The 21,828-nt window shown below is 44.9% G+C and overlaps 1 protein-coding gene across 1 annotated transcript in view; it reads left to right on the plus strand.

The window, feature by feature from the left end:
- The window catches only part of LOC147636476 (putative protein phosphatase 2C 45), a 106,477-nt gene extending 90,945 nt beyond the window's left edge, over positions 1-15,532 (plus strand). Inside the window, exons 11-13 of the mRNA XM_086801921.1 lie at positions 14,647-14,732; positions 14,816-14,900; positions 15,063-15,532. Of these exons, the coding sequence (XP_086658047.1) occupies positions 14,647-14,732; positions 14,816-14,900; positions 15,063-15,180 (289 nt within the window). The 3' untranslated portion in view covers positions 15,181-15,532. The remainder of the gene's footprint in view (positions 1-14,646; positions 14,733-14,815; positions 14,901-15,062) is intronic.
- The last annotated feature ends 6,296 nt before the right edge of the window (positions 15,533-21,828 follow it).

Below are 21,828 nucleotides of genomic sequence, written 5' to 3' on the forward strand. Positions count from 1 at the left end.
TCCTCCCCCATCCTCCTCATAGGTCCTGACCACTCTAGTATTGGTGGCCCAAGCGACAGCACCCCAAGTGATGATCCGGGTCGATGCCCTGTCCATAGCGAAGATGCCGAGAATCCGTTGCCAAATCTGTTGAGCCTTCGGGCAATCCCAAAGGCAATGTCACTCAGACTCCTAGGGGTAGCCGCACCTTGGGCAAGCTGCTGACCGACCTCCGACTGCCAGCCAAGTACTGACCGCCAGACTCGTGTGCCATTAGCCAAAGAAAGAGAGTGATCTTCCTCCGCTGAAATCTGTCCCAAAGCCTCTTCCAGAAATCTAAAAGGAAGCACTGTGATGATAGGCCCTGAGAATGCCAATGTGCTAGTGTTGGCGGTGTGCCATCTATCTCAGGCATCTATATCCTGCAGCCAAGCTGTGCTGTATATGCAAAGAAGGGGGGATTCAGAGTCTCCTCCCGATCTGTGGGATCATGCCAAGTCCACTCTCGAGGGTCCCACTACAACCACGTGAGAGGTTGGCTCTCCCAAATCCATAGTGGCCATAGTCTCTCCTTGGCCACCTTGGCCGGTGCTAGATCTATGTGCCATTACCTTGTCCGAAAACCAATCACCCTCACCCTCTGTAAGGTGTAGACTCTGAAATCCTCCAAGGGGTGCTCTAATCTCTCTAGTCTGCCATGGGATCCAATAGAAAAAGTGAGCAGACCACTGTCCTTATCTGCTCCATGGACCGCCACGAGGATATCGTGTCTGGTAAACACGCCTAGCCACATCAGGGGGGTTGGGTTTGGAATAGGAGTTAGCTACTCCTGAGGAATAGCTGATTTGATGTCCATGCTGAGCCTGTCTCTACCCGGGATCCCTATCAGGCCTCTCTCCTGCTCCTCTTGAGGTAACTGCCTATGTGCAATCCAATCTCCGAGAGACCTGGCTGGTCCCATGCTCAAGGCACCCCAGGATATATGCGGTCGGCGGGCCTCTAGCATGTGGCCATTGGGTAAATGGATCATGGGGTTCTAGACCAATGGCTGTCAAAGCTGCTCCCCTGAGGCCACTGGAACACTCTGTTTGAGGGCTGGCCTGAGATGATCCCAAGCACAAAGTAGACTGGGTGCGAATCTGTCCTCAAAGGCAGCGCTAAAACCGCAGGCTCGCATCTCTGTGAAGATCCATCTAGTACTCTGCGGCCATGGGCCTCCAAGGTTCAGAGTGCGGGCTGAAATCCGGGCCAAGAGGAAATCCTTCCAAGGCTCACCACCGGGTAGGAGTCCTCTGACAATCAACTTGCCCAGCAGGCCACGACTCTGTATAGCGGGATCGATGAGGCGAAGCCCCCCTTTGCTTCGTGGCTGAATGATCATTGGCTGGCCCCTGGCTGGCCTCCCATCACTTCTGGCCCACAAGAAGTTCCGGATCAAACGTTGTACCTGGCCAATACATGCCCGAGAAAAGGCCCAGCATGAAGTGATGTACCACATGGTGGCAAGCAGCACCTGGTTCGCCACCACCACTCTGCCTGCTAGGGATAGCCTCGCCGAGCTCTAGTTTAAAAGCTTCTTCCGAATACTTAGATGGAGCGGAGCAAGCTACTTCTCGGGAGAGATATCAACGCCAACCTGGCAACCGAGATAGTGGACTGGAGTGCCCCTCGGGATCCATTGGAAAGCCTCAACTGGTCTCCAAGTCGGGGTGGGTGCTGAGCCTACCCAAAAGTCACACAACTTGTGCTAGTTGATCTGTGCTCCTAATGCTCGGCAGAAAATCTCGATCGCCTCTGCGAATCTATTCCCAACATCTCCAGCAAGGTAGGTTGGTGTGTCGTCTCCTGCGTCCGAAGGGGAAGGCGCAATCCCTGAAGTCCAGTCTCCTGGGCAGATAGAAAACTACTCATGGCCTCGGCAATAAATAGAAAGAGGTACGGTGCCAAAGGATAACCCTGTCGAACCGAGCGGGAAAGGGGGAATCTGTCGCCTCACACTCCCTAAATGAGAACTTGGCTCTGTGATGCTGAATAAAGTCCTGAGACTCCACAAATCCACTCCATGGGGAATCCCATACGGCTCATAGTGCCCTCGAGAAAGCTCCAATCCACCCTGTCATCATAAGCTTTCTCGATGTCTAGGAGTAGCACAATGAGGTCTTGCTGCCGCATCCTGGTCAAAGTTGTCACCTCCCAAAAGGTAAAGATGTTGTCCAGGATGCTCCGATCTTGAACAAAACCAATTTGAGTGTCGTGGATCAAGTCTAGGAGAAAAAGATGAAGTCGCCTGCTGATGGCCTTGGCCAAAATCTTATAGGCCATCCCTAGAAGGGTGATGGATCTCCATTGCCGGATCTCCAATCTATCACCACCCTCCTTGGGAATCAAATGTATGAAGCCCTTTGTGAGCCTCTCTTGCATGGCACCTGTGAGCATAATCTCATTGAAGGCAGCGCGAGGGCCACCTTCCATGAGGTCCCAATGGTGAAGGAAGAAAGAGACAGGAACCCCATCCGCCCCCGGGCATTTGTCCCTGGGTAATACCGTCACCGCCTCCCCCAGCTCCTCTGAAGTGAAAGGGGTCAATAAGAAAGACCGAAGGGAGGGGGTTACCACCTCTCTCGTGTGCCTCCAAACTATCTGGTGTGCATCCATCACCTGAGGGGATAATGGGGCACGAATGAGAAGAGATCGGAAGAAATCCGTGGCGATGGCTCTCACATGTGGGGGATCAAAAACAATAGCTCCATCCTGGTCATGCAACCTGCGAACTGTCTCTCCTCCTGTGGGGGCCAACTATCTCAAAGAAATCTCCACTAACTCTGTCACCGGCTTGAGTCCAGAATGAAGCCCTGGCATGGTATCTATACACCACCCTCCTCTCCTTAATGGACCGAATCTCCGTGGAAGTGGCAGCGATCTAACTCTCAATCCACGGGCTGTCTGGGGAACTCTCTTGAAGGCGCTGTAAAGAGGCTAGGCTTCCCCTCAGACTCCTCTCTTGCTCTCGAAATCCCTTCAATCTACTCTGGACTGCATCCTATAAGAAAACACTGATCTCCCCAAGGCCATCATCCAAAGTGCACGCTGCCGAGCCTGAGGAAAAGTCCAGTCCCGCCCATATCTCCTTGATCCAGCTGTAGATCTCGGGGTCCTGGATGAGGCTGTTAATCATGCATCCACGGCTGCAAGCCTAGTCATCGACATAAAACTTGTCCAACCGAGAGAGGTTGGGGACAATGCTCGGCCTATCCGATCGAGAGAAGCTAAGACTCCCAGGGCTACGCCCAAACTCTAGAAGATGCCAAGGGTCCCATCCTCTAAGAATTAGTATCATCTCCTCCCAGGCAGAGTACGTGTGGGCGTGCCTCCTCCAAGTCTGTCCTCTGTTGCCTCTATCATATTGAAGTCACTGCCCATGCACCAAAAATCAGCCTGGCGTAGGGCTTAAAAGATAGCTCTACTCACAGCAGCATTCAGGGCGTAAATGTTTAGGAAGCCAACGCTTTCCTCACCAATCAGAATGGTAACCCACTAAGCACGTCCTGGAACTATGACTTTTGATCCTCTCATCACAGGTATGACTCCTACCTAGTAGAATCTTCCCACAGCGGCGGGTGCGCCCCTCAGTAAGGTGATGCTCCTGGAGGAAAAGAATGTCAATAGGTCCCCCCACCATAGCTCGCTGCAGCTCTCCTCTAAGGACGCCTCGTCCTTGAAAGCACTGAGGCCCCCCTAAACACCTGAATGTTCCATTAGAGAATCCTCATATCAATCTCTGTGTGAGGCAAAACTATCGGAACTGCCCTCCACTTGAAGAATCTTGGGCGCGGGTTTAGACGTGGAATAGTCACAATCTGCCCTGGTGCGAAGTCGCACCAAGTGGGCGTGGATCCTGCCCTCCATGTACTACCACTCTGCCTAAGCACGAGAGTATGCATACTCCATGGTCCATCGATCACAATGAAGATATCTGTAAGAAGGGGGGAAATGTACTGCGATCGAGGTATGCATGAACACAAAAAGCAGCACCTCCAGGCTAGAGGTCACCATCTCCCTCCCTGGTCTCTGTGGGCTGATCCACAAAGCTCCATCCTAGCCAGGGACCATAGATGAGTAAGAATGTTAGTGATGCGTAGATCCTGAAGATGCTACGATAGCTCAATTGCCTGGCCCTGAATGGTAGCAGCCAGTGATTCTGGATCCCACTCTGTCCCTAGGGCTACGCTCAAGGGGAAAGAGAAGATCATCGCGCCCTGAATGGTAGCGGCCACCGACTCTGGATCCCACTCTGTCCGCGGGGCTATGCTCAAGGGGAAAGAGAAGATCATCGCGCCATTCTCTGGCGTAGAGGGTATGGAGTGGTGGAAGATCACACAAACCCGAATAGGGGCTACAATCTCCTCAAACCTGTCTGTCCCTTCCATCGGAAGACACTGGAAGAAACTATAATTCCATAGGCTGACCCAAGATCCTAGGTGCCTGCCTTGAGACTCAAGTTACTAGGGAAGGCTCGATGTAGAGAGGGGTGGGGTCAACCGGCCCCATTGGGGCAGTGAGGGCCAGAAGAGGAATCACGACGAGGAGTCGGCCGCCACATTGGGGGGGGCGGAGGGGCCCTCTCATGACTGGAGGGGGCCCGCCGTCTGCGGGCGAGTGCTGTGATAAGTGCTCGTAACGGTTCTCTGACAGAACCGAATCCTCTTGCATGTTGCCAGCCTGGCGCGCATGGTGGCAATGCTCAGCTCTGGTGCTCGGCTGGCGACCCGGGTGGGGGCCAACCGTTTGCACTCTTCGTCCGATGGGTCATCCATGGTCGGTACCTGGTGCTCCTCGGCCTGGGAACTTGTGCCTCCCTCGGCCCTTGGTGCAGATCTGAGTAGGAAGTACGAGGGGGAACCACCGGGGGCGGTCTCCTAGCTGATGCCGAGGGCAAGCTCTAGCCAGATGACCCATTTGCTTGCAAATGAAACATTGGCTTGGAAGGCCAGAATACTCCACTCTTTGCATAATGGGGTCGCCCTAAAGGCTGGGAATAGATATCATGTGAGGCATGGAATCCGACGAGGCAACACAAATGCAGAGAGATGGAATCCGAGCTACTCATGTGAGGGCCGAGGCAGTGGTGAGGGGGGATTCCATCACTCTCACCGATGGCACCAGGAGAAGAGGAAGTTATTCCTTCCTGAGGCCTAGAAAGCAGACTGTCACGGGAAAGCCTGAAACTCCAGCTAGAGGGTCAGATGTCGGGTTGAAGCCGTGTTGCCACTATGCAAAGAAGGCCTGGGCTGTATGCAATGCAATAGGGCTCAGTATGCAATATGCAAAGAAGGCCTGGGCCGTATGCAATGCAATAGGGCTCAGTTTGCATGACAAGATCAGATGCCGCTGGTGAGTCGAACTCAACCTGGTAGTAGCCACGCCCCAATGGATGTATATCTGCGATCTTTGCAGGCGCACCTAGAAGGCTAGCCTGAAGGAGATATCTGAGTTGGCCACGCGCAAGGGGCGGCTACCGACAATCTTGCAAACTAGAGTGGAGGTCTCTAGGGATGCGACAGTCGTAGCAAGAAGCTACAAGTCCGCTTCAGAAAATGAAAGGCAAGTAACGGTGGCCTTAGTCGGGGGAGATGGAGCGGCTGCCATGGAGTCCTCCTGGGGGTGAAGACCAAAAGAGGCCAAAACTTGCCAAAAATAAGGAACAACCCACTAGCTGAGGGCGCTGCCGACGACGACGGAAGAAGTGGGGGCGACTAGACAAGAGGCACGAAAGTGGGGGGGAGGGGGGGGGGGGGTGCGCGCACCAGTGAGAGCAGGGGGCGACGGCTGGAGCAAAGATTGAAGGCGGGCAGGAGTAGGGGGAAAGGGGGTGCAGGCGCGAGCAAGGGGGCAGCGCAGGGACAGAGGGGGGGGGGTGCGGCAGGCAGCAGAGCTTGGGGGGGGGCGCAGCTTGCTAGCTCTGTTTATTACGCGGCTGAGGGTTTTTGCAAACGGAACTTGAGAAACACCGTGATGCCGACTGGATCCGAGTTGTAGGACTCTTTACAGCAGTGTGCACAGTTTCGATCATGCACAAGGGTCATTTTCGATTCATATGGGAGGTAGATGTAACAAACATTTCTTTGTTGCCCATGGCCTCTTTCATAACAGGGAATGTGTTAAACAACTGCAAGACTTGCAAGGAGTGCTCCACTCAGAGTCTGACATGGTCAGGAGGATAGTGTTAGATTTTTACTGCTGCTTGTTATCTGCAGAGACTCGGTCTCTTCAAAGGGATAGGGCACAACAGAAGGTTTGGGAGTCCATGCGTAGGCTGATTTCGGATGACATATGTGTATTACTTGATGCCCCTTTTTCAGCAGATGAGCTTAGACACGCGATTCATGCATCACCACATGGTAAAAATGTCCTGGGGATGATGGCCTCACATGTTTTTGATGAGTTTTTGGGACGACATTGGGGATGAGATCACTACGCATTACAGGATATATGGAACATGGATCCTATGCCTCCTTTTCTTACCGAGGGTCTCATCCACCTCATTCCTAAGGGGTGGTGATAAGACCAACATTGCCTAGTGGAGGCCTATTACATTGCTTGGGAGTACATACAAAATTCTTGCCAAGGCAGTGAGCATGAGATTGTAACCAGTGTTATAGATAGTCATTCCTGATACAAAACGGATTCCTCCAAGGGAGACGCATGTTTGATAACATCTTTTCCTTTTGGGAGGCGGTGGAGTGGGCCAAGGCAAGTATTCAGCCTTTGGCAACCTCGCTACTTGTTCTTGAGAAAGCCTATGATAGAGTGGATTGGGACTTCTTAGAGGGTACTCTCCCACACATGGGATTTTCTCAAGATTGGATGAGAGGTGTCTCTTGCCTTTATCAGGAGGCTCATTTGCACTATGCTTGCTTGTGGAGGTCAAGGTGATTGCTTCCAGATTTCTCGCTCCGTATGGCAAGGCTTCCCTTAGCTCCCTTATCTCCACTGTTGTATCTCATTGTTGCAGAACTTTGAGCATTTTCCTTTGCTCCAGTGCCGGAACAATACCAGTTATCATAGATAATCCTCTTAGAAAAATCTATTTGTTGATTTTTATTGTTTGGGTTTGAGCTTTGCAAAAGTCCTGAATAAGGGCTCAGCCCTTATGAAAAAATTCCCACTTTCCTTCTTTACAAGCTGCTAAATCTTCCGCCAGTTTTGTAGTCTTTTGCTTGAGTTGCATTGGGGTCAGTTCCTTTGCAATCCATATCTTTGAGAGAAGCAAGGGTTTTTGTTAACTTCTACTAAAGACCCAATGGGTCTATGACACCAGAAAGTGTTGCAAAAGTTCCATGTGTAAATTGAAGATCATAAACATGGAGATAAAAAGGTTCCAAAGAAAAGTAGACTCACGTACCATGCATGTCCTACTTGTATAATGAAAAGGTCGGTGTGTACGACCAGTGGGGATCATCGTGTGTCATACTCCTCTATGACAGTGTACAAATATCTACTACTTGAGGGAAAGCCACCCTTTGTTGTTGGAGGATGTCTCGGATCTAGAGCTGGCAGGAAGAGGGCCCAGATCTCCGATGGGGACATCTGCCTCCTTGATCCCAGGTAACTCCATGTGTGCAGGTAGGGGGTGTTCGTCCATCGTCTCCCAATCCCCTCAGAGTGTGGGCAGGGCTGAGGATCTGTCACATCCACCTGATGAGGTCGAATAAATCAGTGATGGATGGCTGGGTGGTATCTTGCTTAGCTTTGCATCTGGTCTGTAGTCTCAATAAGCCTCTTGGTGATGATGCAACTCTAGTAAGTAAAGGCCCAAGGATCTTTAAACTCTGTAGCTGCGTTCCCCATCCCCCCCCCCCCCCCCCCCACCCCCCCTCTCCCCCCTATCGGAAAGACAGTGAAACCTCCCCTGGCTCTAATAATACACTGGGAATCTAAGCATATATTGCTTCTCTGTGCTGACATCTCCTGTCTTGCCAAGTCTTTGGATGGATCCACCATCCGTGCTTGTATGGCTGTCCATACGGGTGCAAAATCCGCATCCAAATGATAGGAGTCTAGCATTTTTGAGAGATCCTAGTGATATGCAACAGAGACCGCCACAACTTTGAGTCCCCCTGGATGCAACTTTGTCCTTTTCGCCAGTTGTGTGCAACATTTAAAAATGGACATTGACTGAAAATTTGCCCACTTCATGTACTTTCTAGACAACTTGGTCCATATGAGGCTTTGATGATCCATTTTAACTATAAATTCAGCTCCCAATAGGTAATACTTCCATATGGTAAGAGCATCAAATACTGCCAATAGTTCCTTTTCATACACACCCGAGCTGAGCTCTAATGCTTGTTCACATTGAATGGCCGATGCAAGTAGAGAATGATCAAAACGAGTCTTGAGATGATAGCTTCCTTCAACTTTTGAAAAGCTTTTCTCTCCATTGTGTTGTCCACTTAAAGAGTGCGTTTTTGGTTAAGTCATGCAAAGGAGAGGCTGTGTGCACAAACTATGAGATAATCCTTCTGTAGAGGCTTTGTGTGCAAGCTACTTGAGAAGAGGTTATGCATGGAAATTGCAACATGGGTGCTTCCAAGAGCGTGTTTATGATTGATTGATTGTGATTAGCATCTAATCAGAGACTTAAACCCATGCAAAAGAAATTGCTTCTTCTTCATTCTCAATACACATTAGAGAGAGATGACCTAATCTACCATGTATTGCTCACATGAAGTATATGCAATGCTGAATATAGATACTCAATGTGGTAGCACTGCTCTCGTGAGCTCTCAATGACTCAATGATGACTGACTGATCAATGAATGAATATGGCTATAAGTCCTAGACTCCTATTTATAGTGTCTAATGCTGGTGAGTTGGCTAGCAACTCTACCAACCCTAATAATAATGTCTAACCAAGTGTGTTCACACAATAACCCAATAACTTTGTGCACACCGGGCTGCTCATTGGGCGGCTTGACAATATTACAATGAACTTGCACAATAGCCCTTATAAACACGTGAATCCGATCACGTACTTGACCTGTGTGCTAGCCAATGGATAGAAGCATGTCCAATCACATGCGGGAGAGTGTGCACGTGACATAAGCTATCTAATATATATCTTATATTAATATTATGAACATAACCCAAGAAAGCTTCAAATTTCATATATGGAACGCAATTCGAGCTACTCTTGTATAGAGTTTTTCTTGTCTAGATCCATGCTTATGTTATCCTTGCACATGCAATATATCCCAAATAGTGAATTTGCAAAGAAAGAAATCACTCTTCTCACCATGGTATACAACTCATGTTTCCAAAGCTCCTCAAACACAATGGCAAGATGGGCAAGATGTTCTATCTTTGTCTTCAAGCTACAAGTATATTGTTGAAGAAGGCACTTATTAATTTCCAGTAATATCAAAATAAATAGTCCATTAATGGTTGAACTTAGCTGCATTGGTCAGTCGAAAAAGTGTACTACCAAATACTATATAGCCCAAAAGACGTATTGAAAGATGTATGCTCATCTTGTGACACAATCCATATTTGATGGTAGTCACTTTTGAGATCTATTTGACTAAAGAGATAATCCACTTAGCGTATCTAGGATATCGTCAATTCTCGGTATTGGAAATAATTTTTTAATGGTAACCTTGTCAAAGGCCTCGTAATCCACACACATTTTGTAAGTGCCATCTTTCTTTTTCTCTAAAAGATCGGCAAGCAATGTGGAGAGCTTCTTGGCTTGATCAATTGCTTTCCCAAGAGCTTATTGACTTGTTTCATGATTGTTAGAAATATAAGCCCAACCTGACCCTAAGCCATAAATCAAATGTGCATAGGATAAAATGTTAGCCTAAGCTAGAGTCAAAGTGTGTAGCATCACTCCACATGTCCATCCACATATCAAGGGGCATCCCTAGCCTCAAGGGGTTGTGGAGAAATTAGTGGAAAAGAATCGGTATGCACCTCGTCAGGGATGTCAGTAGCGCACTTCCTCAAAGGCTCTATAAAAGCCATGTAACTAGTTCATGTCAATCTAATGCAATCTATGTTAATTCCTGTTATGAATGGTTCTTTGGTCTTTCCACCATGATTAGAACATGGTATCAAAGCTTATTAGGTCCCTGGGCCTTATTAGAACCTAATTATCTAGTTATAGCCTAATTAAGTTAATTAATTATCCCACTTTTAATGGAGCTTTTCTAGGAGCTGCCATTTTCAGCATACACCTCACTTGGAGGGCTTCCTTCGCCTAATCTTGCCAAGATTTCTTCACAAGAGTTGTAGATCTACTAAGGACGCTCAAGGTTGTCACTTCAATTGCTCGATCTTCATTCACATACTGCTCGCATTCTTGTTTTCCCCAAAACGGTGTTGTTTTCTGCAGATGGTGAGTGCCGAGGCTCATTCGAGCCATAGAAGGCGATTTGGTCTAATTCCTTCAAGCCATAGCTACGTCCTTATGTGCTCTAAGTGCCCCTAAAAGGGTTTTCAATTTGGTGAAGGCATTGAGGAGATCCAACTCCTTCTTCAGACCCCTGTCAAGCTGCAAACAAACAGAAATGTACTTTTTAAGTTCTGCCAAGATGTGATTGGCAATGAGCTCCGAAGGAGTATTAATCCTATGCAGAGGTGGTATATATTGTGTATGAGGAATATCTATTAGCATGTAACATTGGGCCACACCTTTGCATGCCATTATGGCGGGTGTCTAGATCCCTGCCCTCAAAAAATAACTATTTGGTAATCATATGCTTAATTGTGAGCTTAATCATTGTTCAATCATTAGTATGATGCTATTTGATGTTTTTCTATCTTTGAGGATTGATTCCTTGCTTAATTAAGCTCTGACGCTCTTCCACAATCATCCACTTGCCATACTTGTAAATAGACACTGCACTGCACTGCACTGAGAATCTCAGTGGTAAGACCTATCCTAAATCATGGCATTAACATCAAAATCTCATGACAAGTTCAATGGCACTAGTTTCCATACATGGCAAGGTGAAGGGCTATCTAATGAAGAAAAGTTTATGGAGCATGAAGCATCCACTATTACTACTAGAGCTACCACTGCTGCATTACAAGCTAAGGATGAGCAAGCTTTAGGCATCATTATCACTGCATTAGAAGATGATTATATACATCATATCAATGATGCTGAAACTGTTGCTCAAGCTTGGGAAATACTTGAAAGGACCTTTGGTGTTAAGGCTAAACATTAAAAAAATAGCCTTAAGATGCAACTCTATGAGCTAAAAATGAAAGATAGTGAAAATGTAGCCTCTTTTATCAAAAGGCTAAAGAGTCTCGTGACTCAACTTGTGTCTGTCAAGTCTGCTCTTCTTGAAGAAGATGCTATTGCTATCTTTTTGAAGAGCATGCCTCCTAATTACAACCAAATTGTAACTGTGCTTAAAGAGAAGGCGCCCATTCCTTCTTTGGAAAGTGTGAAATTCTTGGTAGGAAGAAAAAAGGACGGTGGCCAAATACTTCCAAGAAGGTGTCTATGTTTTCTCCTCCATCAACAATAAGAAGAAATATGCAAGTTCTGGAAGGACCAATCACCAAACCAAAGATTGCTACACCAACAATCCTTGTGTGCATTGTGGAAAGACCAACCATCCGCCGCACAAGTGCTATCTCAAGGACAAGAGGAAAGGTAAAGAGAAGGCCAACACTCTTGGAGAAGAAGAAAGTAACTTTGTAGAATTTTGCACTGAAGCATGTAATTCATAAAAGCCCCGATTTGTTGTATTGCCCCAATGCCTTTTTATGATAAAACTCCACAAAATGCCTATGTAAATGTACCTTTGTACAACAGCTGTTGAAGATGCCACTATGCAATGTTGTGGCCTCCACATAAGTTGTGAAAAATTAGTCCGCTTGATTGAGACTGCTTATGCGACCTCTAAAAGCACCTTGTATGTGGCTCACCTTCGTCTTGGAAGTTGGGACAACCAACCTCATTCTCTTTGCATACCATTCTCAAAATGATCTCGTACTGATTTTGTATGGGGTTTTGTTTCTTTACCACCTCCACCCATTTGGAATTAGCTACCACTTCTTGTTGGGTCTTGTTAGCATTGGCCCTTATGCTCTGGAGCTCCTTGTGCATCTCAGTCACCTCCTGCACATGTGCTTTGCAGGAAAATAGCGTCTTTTAGGAAGTGCATGCCTTCTTGTATCAACTGTGCCATGAAGGCAGGGGGTGGTCGTGCAGAGGGAGGGCAGGTGGGGGGCCTGAAAGCGAAGGAGAAGGGGAAAATGGTGCAGCACGCACCAAAGCACACAGAAAGGTGGGCAGGAGCAGCATTGGTCATCGGCAGGCTGGATAGGACGTGGTTGGACAGGTTGGGGAGATAGCAAGCATATTGAGCAACTCTGGGCATGGCAGGCGGGGCAGGCACAACAGAATGTGCAGCAACTATCCTGGGCAGACAACAGGTTTTGGCTGCACCCACATGTGGACAGTTGACTTTTGGAGTACTATCATGAGAGTAGTAGGCATTGTCATTCTTGGGACATTCATCACCAGCACTAGAAGGGTGAGGATACAGGAGAACATATGAATGGATGTGTCTTCACTCTGGGAAGTCTTGGTAGAGGATGTGGCTTGCCATGACACTGATCAATGGATGTGTCTTCGCTTTGGGAAGTCTTGGTAGAGGATGTAGCTTGAGATGACCCTGAAGCCAATGTTCGTAAGGTCCTAGTTACAGTATTTTCTTGAGTATGTTCCACTCCAAGAAATGATGTATGTGATTGTGTTTGTAAGTCTTCCATTGCAAATCTCTCTCGGAGCTACCTTCAGTAGTTCACGCTTCTCTATGAGACGGGCAGCAGAGGAAAGACTCACTAGAGGATCTGCAGCTCTAGCCCTATTGGAGAGGCAGTGTTTCCAGGTGCATTTTCAGGAGCTGAGGACGAAGGGCTGGCTTTTTGACACCCTAGTCACTCTGGCACTCACGTGTGCAGCTCCGTTCTGGGCACCAGTTTTATCTCCAGCAGATTGGGAGCGCATAGAACATCCTTAGATCATGATGCTATCACGGATGATACACAACAAATCGTCTGTCCCCCACTAGATCATCCAGGCAGAGTTTGCTGCGGCTCCTATGTTGATGGAGGCCCTTCTACAGAGCGGCACTTATATACAGAGGGCGAGGGAGATGGATCCACTTCAACTCCCCCGACTTGCACACTAGTCATCACAGAAGATAGCAGCAAGAGGAGAGCATTCTTCCCGGTATGGCACAGGACTCACCTGGTTTCAGGCACATGGATTACAGATGGACCGGCTCCCTCCATTTCAGTATGATCCAGATTCCCCATACATTAGGCTTACACATGAGGACATGAACTGTGTGATCCGATACGATCTACTGGACGTAACACATGGATCACACACTGGTAGGCCCATTGCCTACCAAGATGTACTACATAAATCATTTCCTGAGATTCACAGCAGATGGTTTTGTATAGAGACCAGGTTATCTCGATGTCTTCATGTCCCATGCTATGAGGATAGGCAGTAGCCAGCTTAGGGTATCATCCCACAGACTGAGGATAGAGATTGGTAGAGCTGAGCGGATACCCAGAGAAGCGCAGGACGTAGACTCTATCAGATGGGGGTTTAGTCAGAGGAGCAATATGTTTGCCAGTGCGCAGTCTACTATGTGATCAGATGGAGATTTCACTGTCTATGCAGAGATGGCTTTGGACCCTTATGCCATGGAGTATCCAGATCAGAGGTGCCTTGGACTCTTCGTACTGGAGCCCCATAACGAAGAGTCACTACTTAGAGATCCTCTCAGCTTACTATCACCATTTTTTTCCAGCCTAGAGGGGTGGATAGGGAGGCACTGTCCCACCGTAGTGGATACGGGAGCCTATACCACAATGCCTCCTTGCAGCAGGCCCATTGGAGTCACATCAGATCAGGCACACACTCCAGAGAGCTAGGTGCCCTCGTCCCATTGGACCCCCAAGCGGCCTCATCCTCACAACAGACTATCAACATCTCTAGCCTTCTTGTATCACCCATGATGGACATCCCGGATGGGCCCTTGCCTGGCATACAAGGTTGATTGACTGTTATTATTCAGGTCTCCCATATCCCATCATTTATTGTTACCCTATACATGGCGGCATAGTAGGATCTAGATTTTCATCTTGTATAATTTCAGAGTCTAAGATCTTAGATTTTAGGTTTAGTTTACTGTTGCTTTTTTGTTTTTTAATCCATGACGAGATTTCATGGACACTGTATATACATCATTTTGGTCTCATAGACTCTTTGGGTCTTTTGAATATAACTCTCTCTCTCTCGCCTAGCACTTTCACAGCACACTAGTATTCTTGCACAGGCATAGCGTGCAACACGCGTGAGAAAGAAAATTATATTAACATCTACAAAGACTTTAGGGTCTATGAGATGTCACATCGTATCCATGAAGTAACTCTTTCATAGATAACAATAATAGATGAAACAAATTAACTATAAAGAGACAAGAAACAGATATGTGTGAGAGAGGTTTTGTGAGATATCAAGGAGCATCTTCTTTTGTTCAGTATTGGAAGTTGTTTCAGGGTTGGTAATAAAACTAGACAGTTGAAAGGTTTTCAATGTAACAAGTTTGTTTCTTGCTGTATGGCTAGTTGGTCAGATGGGAAGATTGATGGCGCTCGTGGTGGGTTTGGTCTCTCTGCAGAGCCTGATGTGGTGGTTGAGACTTTGGGTCCTGGTATAAGAGAGCTTTGTAGGTTTCCATGTGAATGTTTGTATAATAACATAGTCTCTGAACATCATCGGAATTCTTGGATGCAGATGATGACGTAATCATTCTAGGAACTGATGGATTATGGGAAAAAATTTCCAATCAGGAAGCTGTAGACGTTTGTAGATCCACAAGGTATGTAAAAACAGGTGTAGATGTGGATAACATCAGAAGCCGTTGTATACCTCTTAGATATTAATGTTGTAGAAGGTTCCGAAGGGAGACACTCAAAGTCTTGCCAAAGCCTCAAGCCCACATTGGATACCTAAACCTAACTCTCCTGTATGCCATGTATAGGTCGACATCTTCTTCAGAAGTTATTGCTAAACAGCTGATAAGGCTTGCACAAGAACGTGGTGTAACAGATGATATATCGGCTGTAGTTGTACTCTTGCCACAAGATGGCTCATCTTAGGCCATCTAGTTCAAGCAGAACACAGGATGCTTTAAGATTCTGCAGAGCTAGAAGGCATTCATAGTGTGAAGGTAACTCAAGATCAGAATAATCCAAGGTGTATTCTCTTCTTCTTTTTCTAGCTCAAGTAAAACACAGGTTTCAAAGTTATTTTCATGGTGTATCATACCAATTTTCATGTAAGTGATGGATGCATGTGAAGAGAGCAAGCAGAATAAAACATATATGTCATGTACAACTCCATGATGCATTCACCCAAGAGGGTATGTTTTTTTGACGAGCCAAGTTTCTTTTGTTATAAGAAAGAAGCCTTAGTAACAAGAGAGTTAAAAAATAGAGAGTTTTTTAATAACTAGAATGCTTGGGAAACTATGCCTGTGATTTCTAGCCTAGGCAATGAAATTACAAAGAGAGTCAACTTTTTAACTCTTATTGTTGGAAATGAGAAAGTGGAAGTGGGAAGATAACAAGGTAAGATGAAGAACACATATTATTTCTTATGTTGCTGGCCAGAATGCTTGTGAAGAACACAATTACAATTGATGAAGGTAGAGGTAGTTATCACCCTTTATGTGAAGCATCACATGACCTTTCACATCACCCACATAAGCATACATGTGCACTTCTTTATATCACTCACACCCATTACATCAAACCATGTGAATGGCCTTATTGCATTTGATCATAATCCTTAGTTCTAAGTTCCAGGCAAAGTTTGTCATTACACATACTACTATTAATGAAAACTTTCATAATATTTGTGTAATGAAGTGGTCTGCTCAACTTTCATAATAATCTTACAAACTCAAATTCTCTATCACGATCTTTCTATAGCTCGGTAGTGTCAAACTCTCCTCAAATAGCTTGCAATTTTAAGTGCAGATAGTCCTTGTCTCTTGGTCAATGGATATCCTTCCTAATTTGATCTAAAGTTAATGCTACTTGATTGCCTTGCATAAGGGTTTGCATAACATTTAAGAAAAGAAGGTGACATTTTCCTTATATACAATCATTAAGCATTCATCCCTTTCTTCCTTATTACATGATATTTTTGTGATTTTAGAATGTGAACAAGACAATTGGATGCCTTAATTTTTAAGAATACTAATAGCATCATATAATGTAGCATGGAATTCACAAGTGTCACACATGCTGCTGTCCTTTCAGTTGATTTACAAAATCTATAATTTTGATTGTCATTTTAAAGTTATACTCGTTAAAAAATTAAGGATACTTGTTAAGCAATGTCCACATAGAAAATGATTATATGTTGTGATCAGGTTCTCTACTCTCGATGATAAGATAATGATTGCTTGCACCAAAAGAAGATATACAGTAAGAAAATTATCAGCAGTTGACATCAACTATAACTATAATCAAAACATACACAAATTACATGCTCTTTTGTAATAGTGTGGAAAAGGAAAGAAAAGGCCATACATAGTGTATGGTAGAGAGACTATGTATGGTAGAGAGGTGGCACAAGTTTTCTCTTAAATTATGCACATAGAGGAATGAGGAATGTTCCCTTCCTTTGTGTAGAAAAACAACTCAAGTGTAGAAAATGTCACAAATAGGTGCTTTTTTGTCCTACATAAGAGGGGAGCATTGTACTTATGTTGTGCTTAGCTTGAACAAACAACTTATTATATCTCATTGATTTCGATGCCTTTTAATTTTCAAAACAACAATGTAAATGTTATGATTTATAAGCTTACAAATGTGCTAGGCTATTCTTTTGGTCTATTGACAAACACTTGCAATCCAATGCAACATCAAATACTGACAAAAACTTGCAAATCTAATACAACATCACAGGTGTGAGTAAGCACTCGGTTGTGTAAGAATTTATGTATACAATGATACAAACAAAGGAGCAGCAATTCTTCATGGGCTATCTCCACAATGGAGTGAAGAGTATCATGTTGTCTATTGAGTGTCATGTTGTTTATTTCCCCTTGAGAAGATTATGAGATTCATATATTAAATAAATTCATGCCTTGAATCCATGAATCCAAATCCAAAGTAACATCTTTAAAAGAATTGGCAAATCTTGAGCTTCTTCCTAGGAACGCATCATGCGGTCAAGGATAGTTTGAGAGGCAAGGTACTTATTTGAAATCTCAATACAAATATATAGACTAATAGGTTATTGTATAAAGGCTCTAAAATTTGAATGATGAAGAATCAAAACCCTTCCATTCATTAGGATTTCTAAAGAATCTCACTTTGAGAATAGACTTTAGAGCTCCATTAAAAAATACAGAGAAGAAGATCACTAGGTTATGATTTGAAGAAATTTGTTGACTATTGATGATGGCCCTACATATATATTCCTTTCATTTAAAGTGGTATTGGATACCTTGAAAATTAAAATTATGAGGAAGAAGTGAGCATTTGGAAGGCAAAGATATGCTTAGCAAGCTTTTTTTGTTGGGATTTGGTGATTCCACCACAGTGACAAGGTCAACAACTTAGATAATTGTTCATGTCAAGGACCTTCTTGCCCTGCAAGGAATATAGTGGACAAATCACTTATTTTGGATCCTAGGAGTCTCATTAGGAGAGGCGAAAGAGACCAAGAGGAGTGTCAAAATCTCTCTTGTTCAAGCTCTCCCTCTACTCTCAATCCTCTAAGGTAACCCTTCCAATGGCAATGGTTAAGATAGAAATCTTGAACAACTCTTCTCTCCACTCTAGCTCAATCACTCCCTCACTCAAGCTATCAAGTATGCACACTCAATCACAGTACAAGCAATCACTCTAGCATGCATACCACAAGCAAGCAAGACAATAAGAGAAGAACAAAGCTTTGCATAAAGAAATCATAGACTCTCCCCATTCACATTATCAAAAGTTGTATATATACAAGGGTTGACCACCCAACTGAAGTGGGTGCCCAAAGCCTATCTCTATTCATACATACAAGCCTTAGCTGAGTAATTGTTACATCAATGGGACCCATGGCCATACATAATGTGAAATGCCCTTAAGCTAGAGGCGGGGATTCTTATTGTACGAAAAATGTGAATAACCCCCTATTTAGTCATGCTTCCATCATGAAGGAACCATCTTTGTCGATTGTGGCATCTTCGGCTTTCATCTTTACAACCTCTCTACATGTGAAAGTGTTGCACTGCCTTCAAGTGTTGTAGTGGCTCTCCATTTTTGTGGTGAACACGAAGTTGTATTCAGAGAGGATGAACTTGGAGAACATCTCTCTACAAAGGTTCGTATCCTAAAGGCTTTCACTGAACACGTGCAAACAACCCATATATTTATCGTAAAGTTGGCCTAATGTTGATGTCAAAGACGAGGCCTTGCACATGGGATTAATCATATTTGTGCCATTGTATGCGAGCCTCATCCTCTGTGAAATCTTGGAGGCGAATTCTAATTGTATCCAAGAACTTAATGTGGACGATTGGAGCCTCTTGATAGGAGGTGAGAAATTGTGTAATCTGCCCATACATCCAATCCTTTGTTGGTTTACCTTGTTGATGCAACACCTCAAGAGGGCTCACTTATGTGGACATATCCTCCACTTCTTCTTCTACTATAGAAGATAACCCTCTCTCATGGGGTTTGGCCATCATCACTAATGGCTTCATGTGGAACTATGTTGCTTAGTTGGCCTAAATTACATACATACTCTTGCATTTGGAGTTTTTCAAGCAACCTTTAATAATTAGCTTGTTGTCTTGCATATGGTCGACTTGATTTTTGATCCCAAGGGGTTGATGAGAAGTATCTTCCATATACCCCCTACATGTGGGTCCTCACATGAGCTAGTAGTAAATCTACACATAGTGGTAGCTACCTCAAAGATTTGCTTTTGAATCTCAAAGGGAAAGAGATGCCCTTACCATGTAGTATTGCTATCTCTTGAGCTTGTTTATGGGAAAACTAGCACTCGGATATACCATGTGAAGAATATGGAAGAGAGGGTGAGCTTGATTTGCTTGCAAACAAAATTCTTTTACACACACATAGAGTAGAGAAGCACACAAGAGATAAATGGATGGCTAAATTTTCTTCTTCCTTCTTACTTCTCTATAACCTTAAGGTAAAGATAAGAGTACGTACTATATGGGAAAGTACTCAACTTCTCAAACATACACGGTCCATAGTGTGAACCTGCCTATATATAACTCTAAAGTAGTTGTCACACAGTGTGCAAATCATTGGCAACATATCACCCATAATATCACCAACCACGCCAATGGCATAACCTAGTGTGTCATCCATATTCGCACTAGTGGAGCTTAATATCTCAACAAGAGCCAAACCTTGTGTATGGTCTTTGTCTTTCACTTGGACATGTTACCCTTAATGAAGAGATTACATCTCCCTCTAGAAATCGTGATGTTGCTTGAACATTTGGTTATGGACCTCATCCACGAGTTGTTGCATATTGCGTGCCATGGTCTCGGCTTTCTAGAATGTAACGATAACCAAAGTGAGTTCTTCCTTTGTTTGCACTCTGGGTGGCTACTTGGGCTCCCTCTAGTTCCGTGTGTAGGGACTCCACCTCATGCTGTAGACGAGTGATCTTGGCGTCAGCTTCAAGGGCACGCAGTTGTAGCCTATCGTTGAGGGTGATGGCAACATTCTCATGAGTCTCTAGCTGGGTGATGTTGGCATGGGCCAAGAGGAGTTCTTGCTAGGCCGCATCTGTCTACTCCTTGTCTAGCCATGTATGCGGTCATGTGCACAACAAGGTTTGGGATCAACGAGGAAAAGGTCGTGGAAAGTCTAGAAGGCATCCCTTTTGGTAGAGAAGAGGTGTCCTCCTAGGAAAAGGCACTTGGAAAATCTAGAAGGCATCCCTTTTACAGAGAAGAGGTGTCCTTCCTATATCGACCAGTGGATTTTAGTAATATTCTACCTCATGAGAACTAAAAAAGTTGATGCTCTCAAAATTGACTGCCCACCTGGCACTTTCTTGTTATAAGGACAGATCTGTGGGAGGGGCCACTAAACTACTAGCTCTTCTGGGTCTTGGCCACTTGTGCCTACTGCCGCTTCTACTGGGCTGTGTGGGGGTGTCCACCATGAGGTTCATCTCCAAAAATTTGGCAAATGCCTCAATAGCAGTGGTCTCTTGATCTAGCCTTTGCTTCTTGGGTTGAGAAGAGTTTGCAAGGGAGGGAGCTATTGGGGTTTGCGGCTAACAAAGCCTACTCTGGGTGGCTACCTTTTTGCTTTCTTTGATATTTTTCATGATTTCTTTTTATTTTTGGTATCCCTCTTCATTTGGCAAGGATGGAGTATTCATCGACTGTTGTGAAGGTTGATCCTTCTTAGACGGGGCTTTTAATGGAGCTTGGTCACTTACCCTTGTGGTGGATGGGCTTCTTTTTAAGTGGCTTGGTTGGAGTATGAGGTATTTTTGGATGTGCAATGGGTTGGAGCACTTCTTTGATGTGAGAATGGTGCTCTGGTGTTGAAGTTTTTGACAAGAGATGGGATCCTTATCTATCATTATTAGGACAAATACTGGCTACTTACAAAGTAGTAGTGCACGAGTCCCAATCTATTTGGCATCAATTGTGTCCCATTCCCATCCGAGAAGCACGTCTTCATGCATGGTACTTGTACGCATAACATAGAACTTCCCTTTCAAGGGATTATTTCCAATGTAAAACATAGTAGTGAAAGATCCTATGCATGAGGTTTTGAATGTGTCTACTTCTTCAATTATCACTTTTGTGGGTATCAACAGAAGTGGGAGCAAAATTATTATCATAATTAATCCTTTTCTATTAGGCATAACCTTTTGCAACAAGTCTGGCTTTTAGCTTTGATTTTTTTATCAAACCAATCCTTACACCTCAACTTTTTGAGTATCATTCCATAGACGGTGCACAATCTAACTTCTTCCAAGCATGTTGCCATATATATATATAGGCAGTGATGTGTGTGAACACACTTAGGATCGCCGGGGCACTTTTTTTCTCTTTAGGAGGTTTTTTCCCCCGGCTTGTATATACGCCCATCCTTCTAGGGCTAACTTATCTTTTGTACATTGACACAATCTAATACATTGTGTGTTGTGTACATTCTTGCTTCTTCTTCTCCAAGCTTTGTGTGCTTTCCTGCAACCCTAATTCCAACAATTGGTATCAGAGCAGGCATCAGCTCCTAGGGCTACACCGTCAACACCCTCTGACTCACGTTCTCCGATTGAGGTGAGCTTTCACGAGCGCTTGCAGGTCCCTATACTCTGCAAATCAGCCCATAGGGTTTTGCATTCTCAGAAATCGCATCTGAGGTCATTTCGGGCTCCGTTTTTGCATTTCAAGTTCTGCACAGGTGTTTTCGTCATTTTCTGCAAAAATTTCGACAGGCATACGTATTCTATTGTGGACCGTACTACATAGCACGAGTTATTCTCTGTTCAGTCTTTGCTTCATTACAAGTAGCTTTTGCATCAGTTTCAGTCAGTGGCCATGGCTGATAACAACAATGATGTATTTTGCATGTTTTCTGCTGAAGACAAACTGGATGGAGACAGCAACTACCCACTTTGGGCATACATGATGCAGCATGTTTTGGTTGCAAAAGGAGTGTGGAACACTGTGCAGGGTATGGATGTACGTCCAGGTTCTTTGGATGTAGGATCTATTGAGGATGTTGCAGGTTCTA

Source organism: Cibotium barometz, chromosome 8 (genome assembly GCF_041138505.1).
Source record: "Cibotium barometz isolate CiBa-2024 chromosome 8, ASM4113850v1, whole genome shotgun sequence".
Taxonomy (NCBI): Eukaryota; Viridiplantae; Streptophyta; class Polypodiopsida; order Cyatheales; family Cibotiaceae; genus Cibotium; species Cibotium barometz.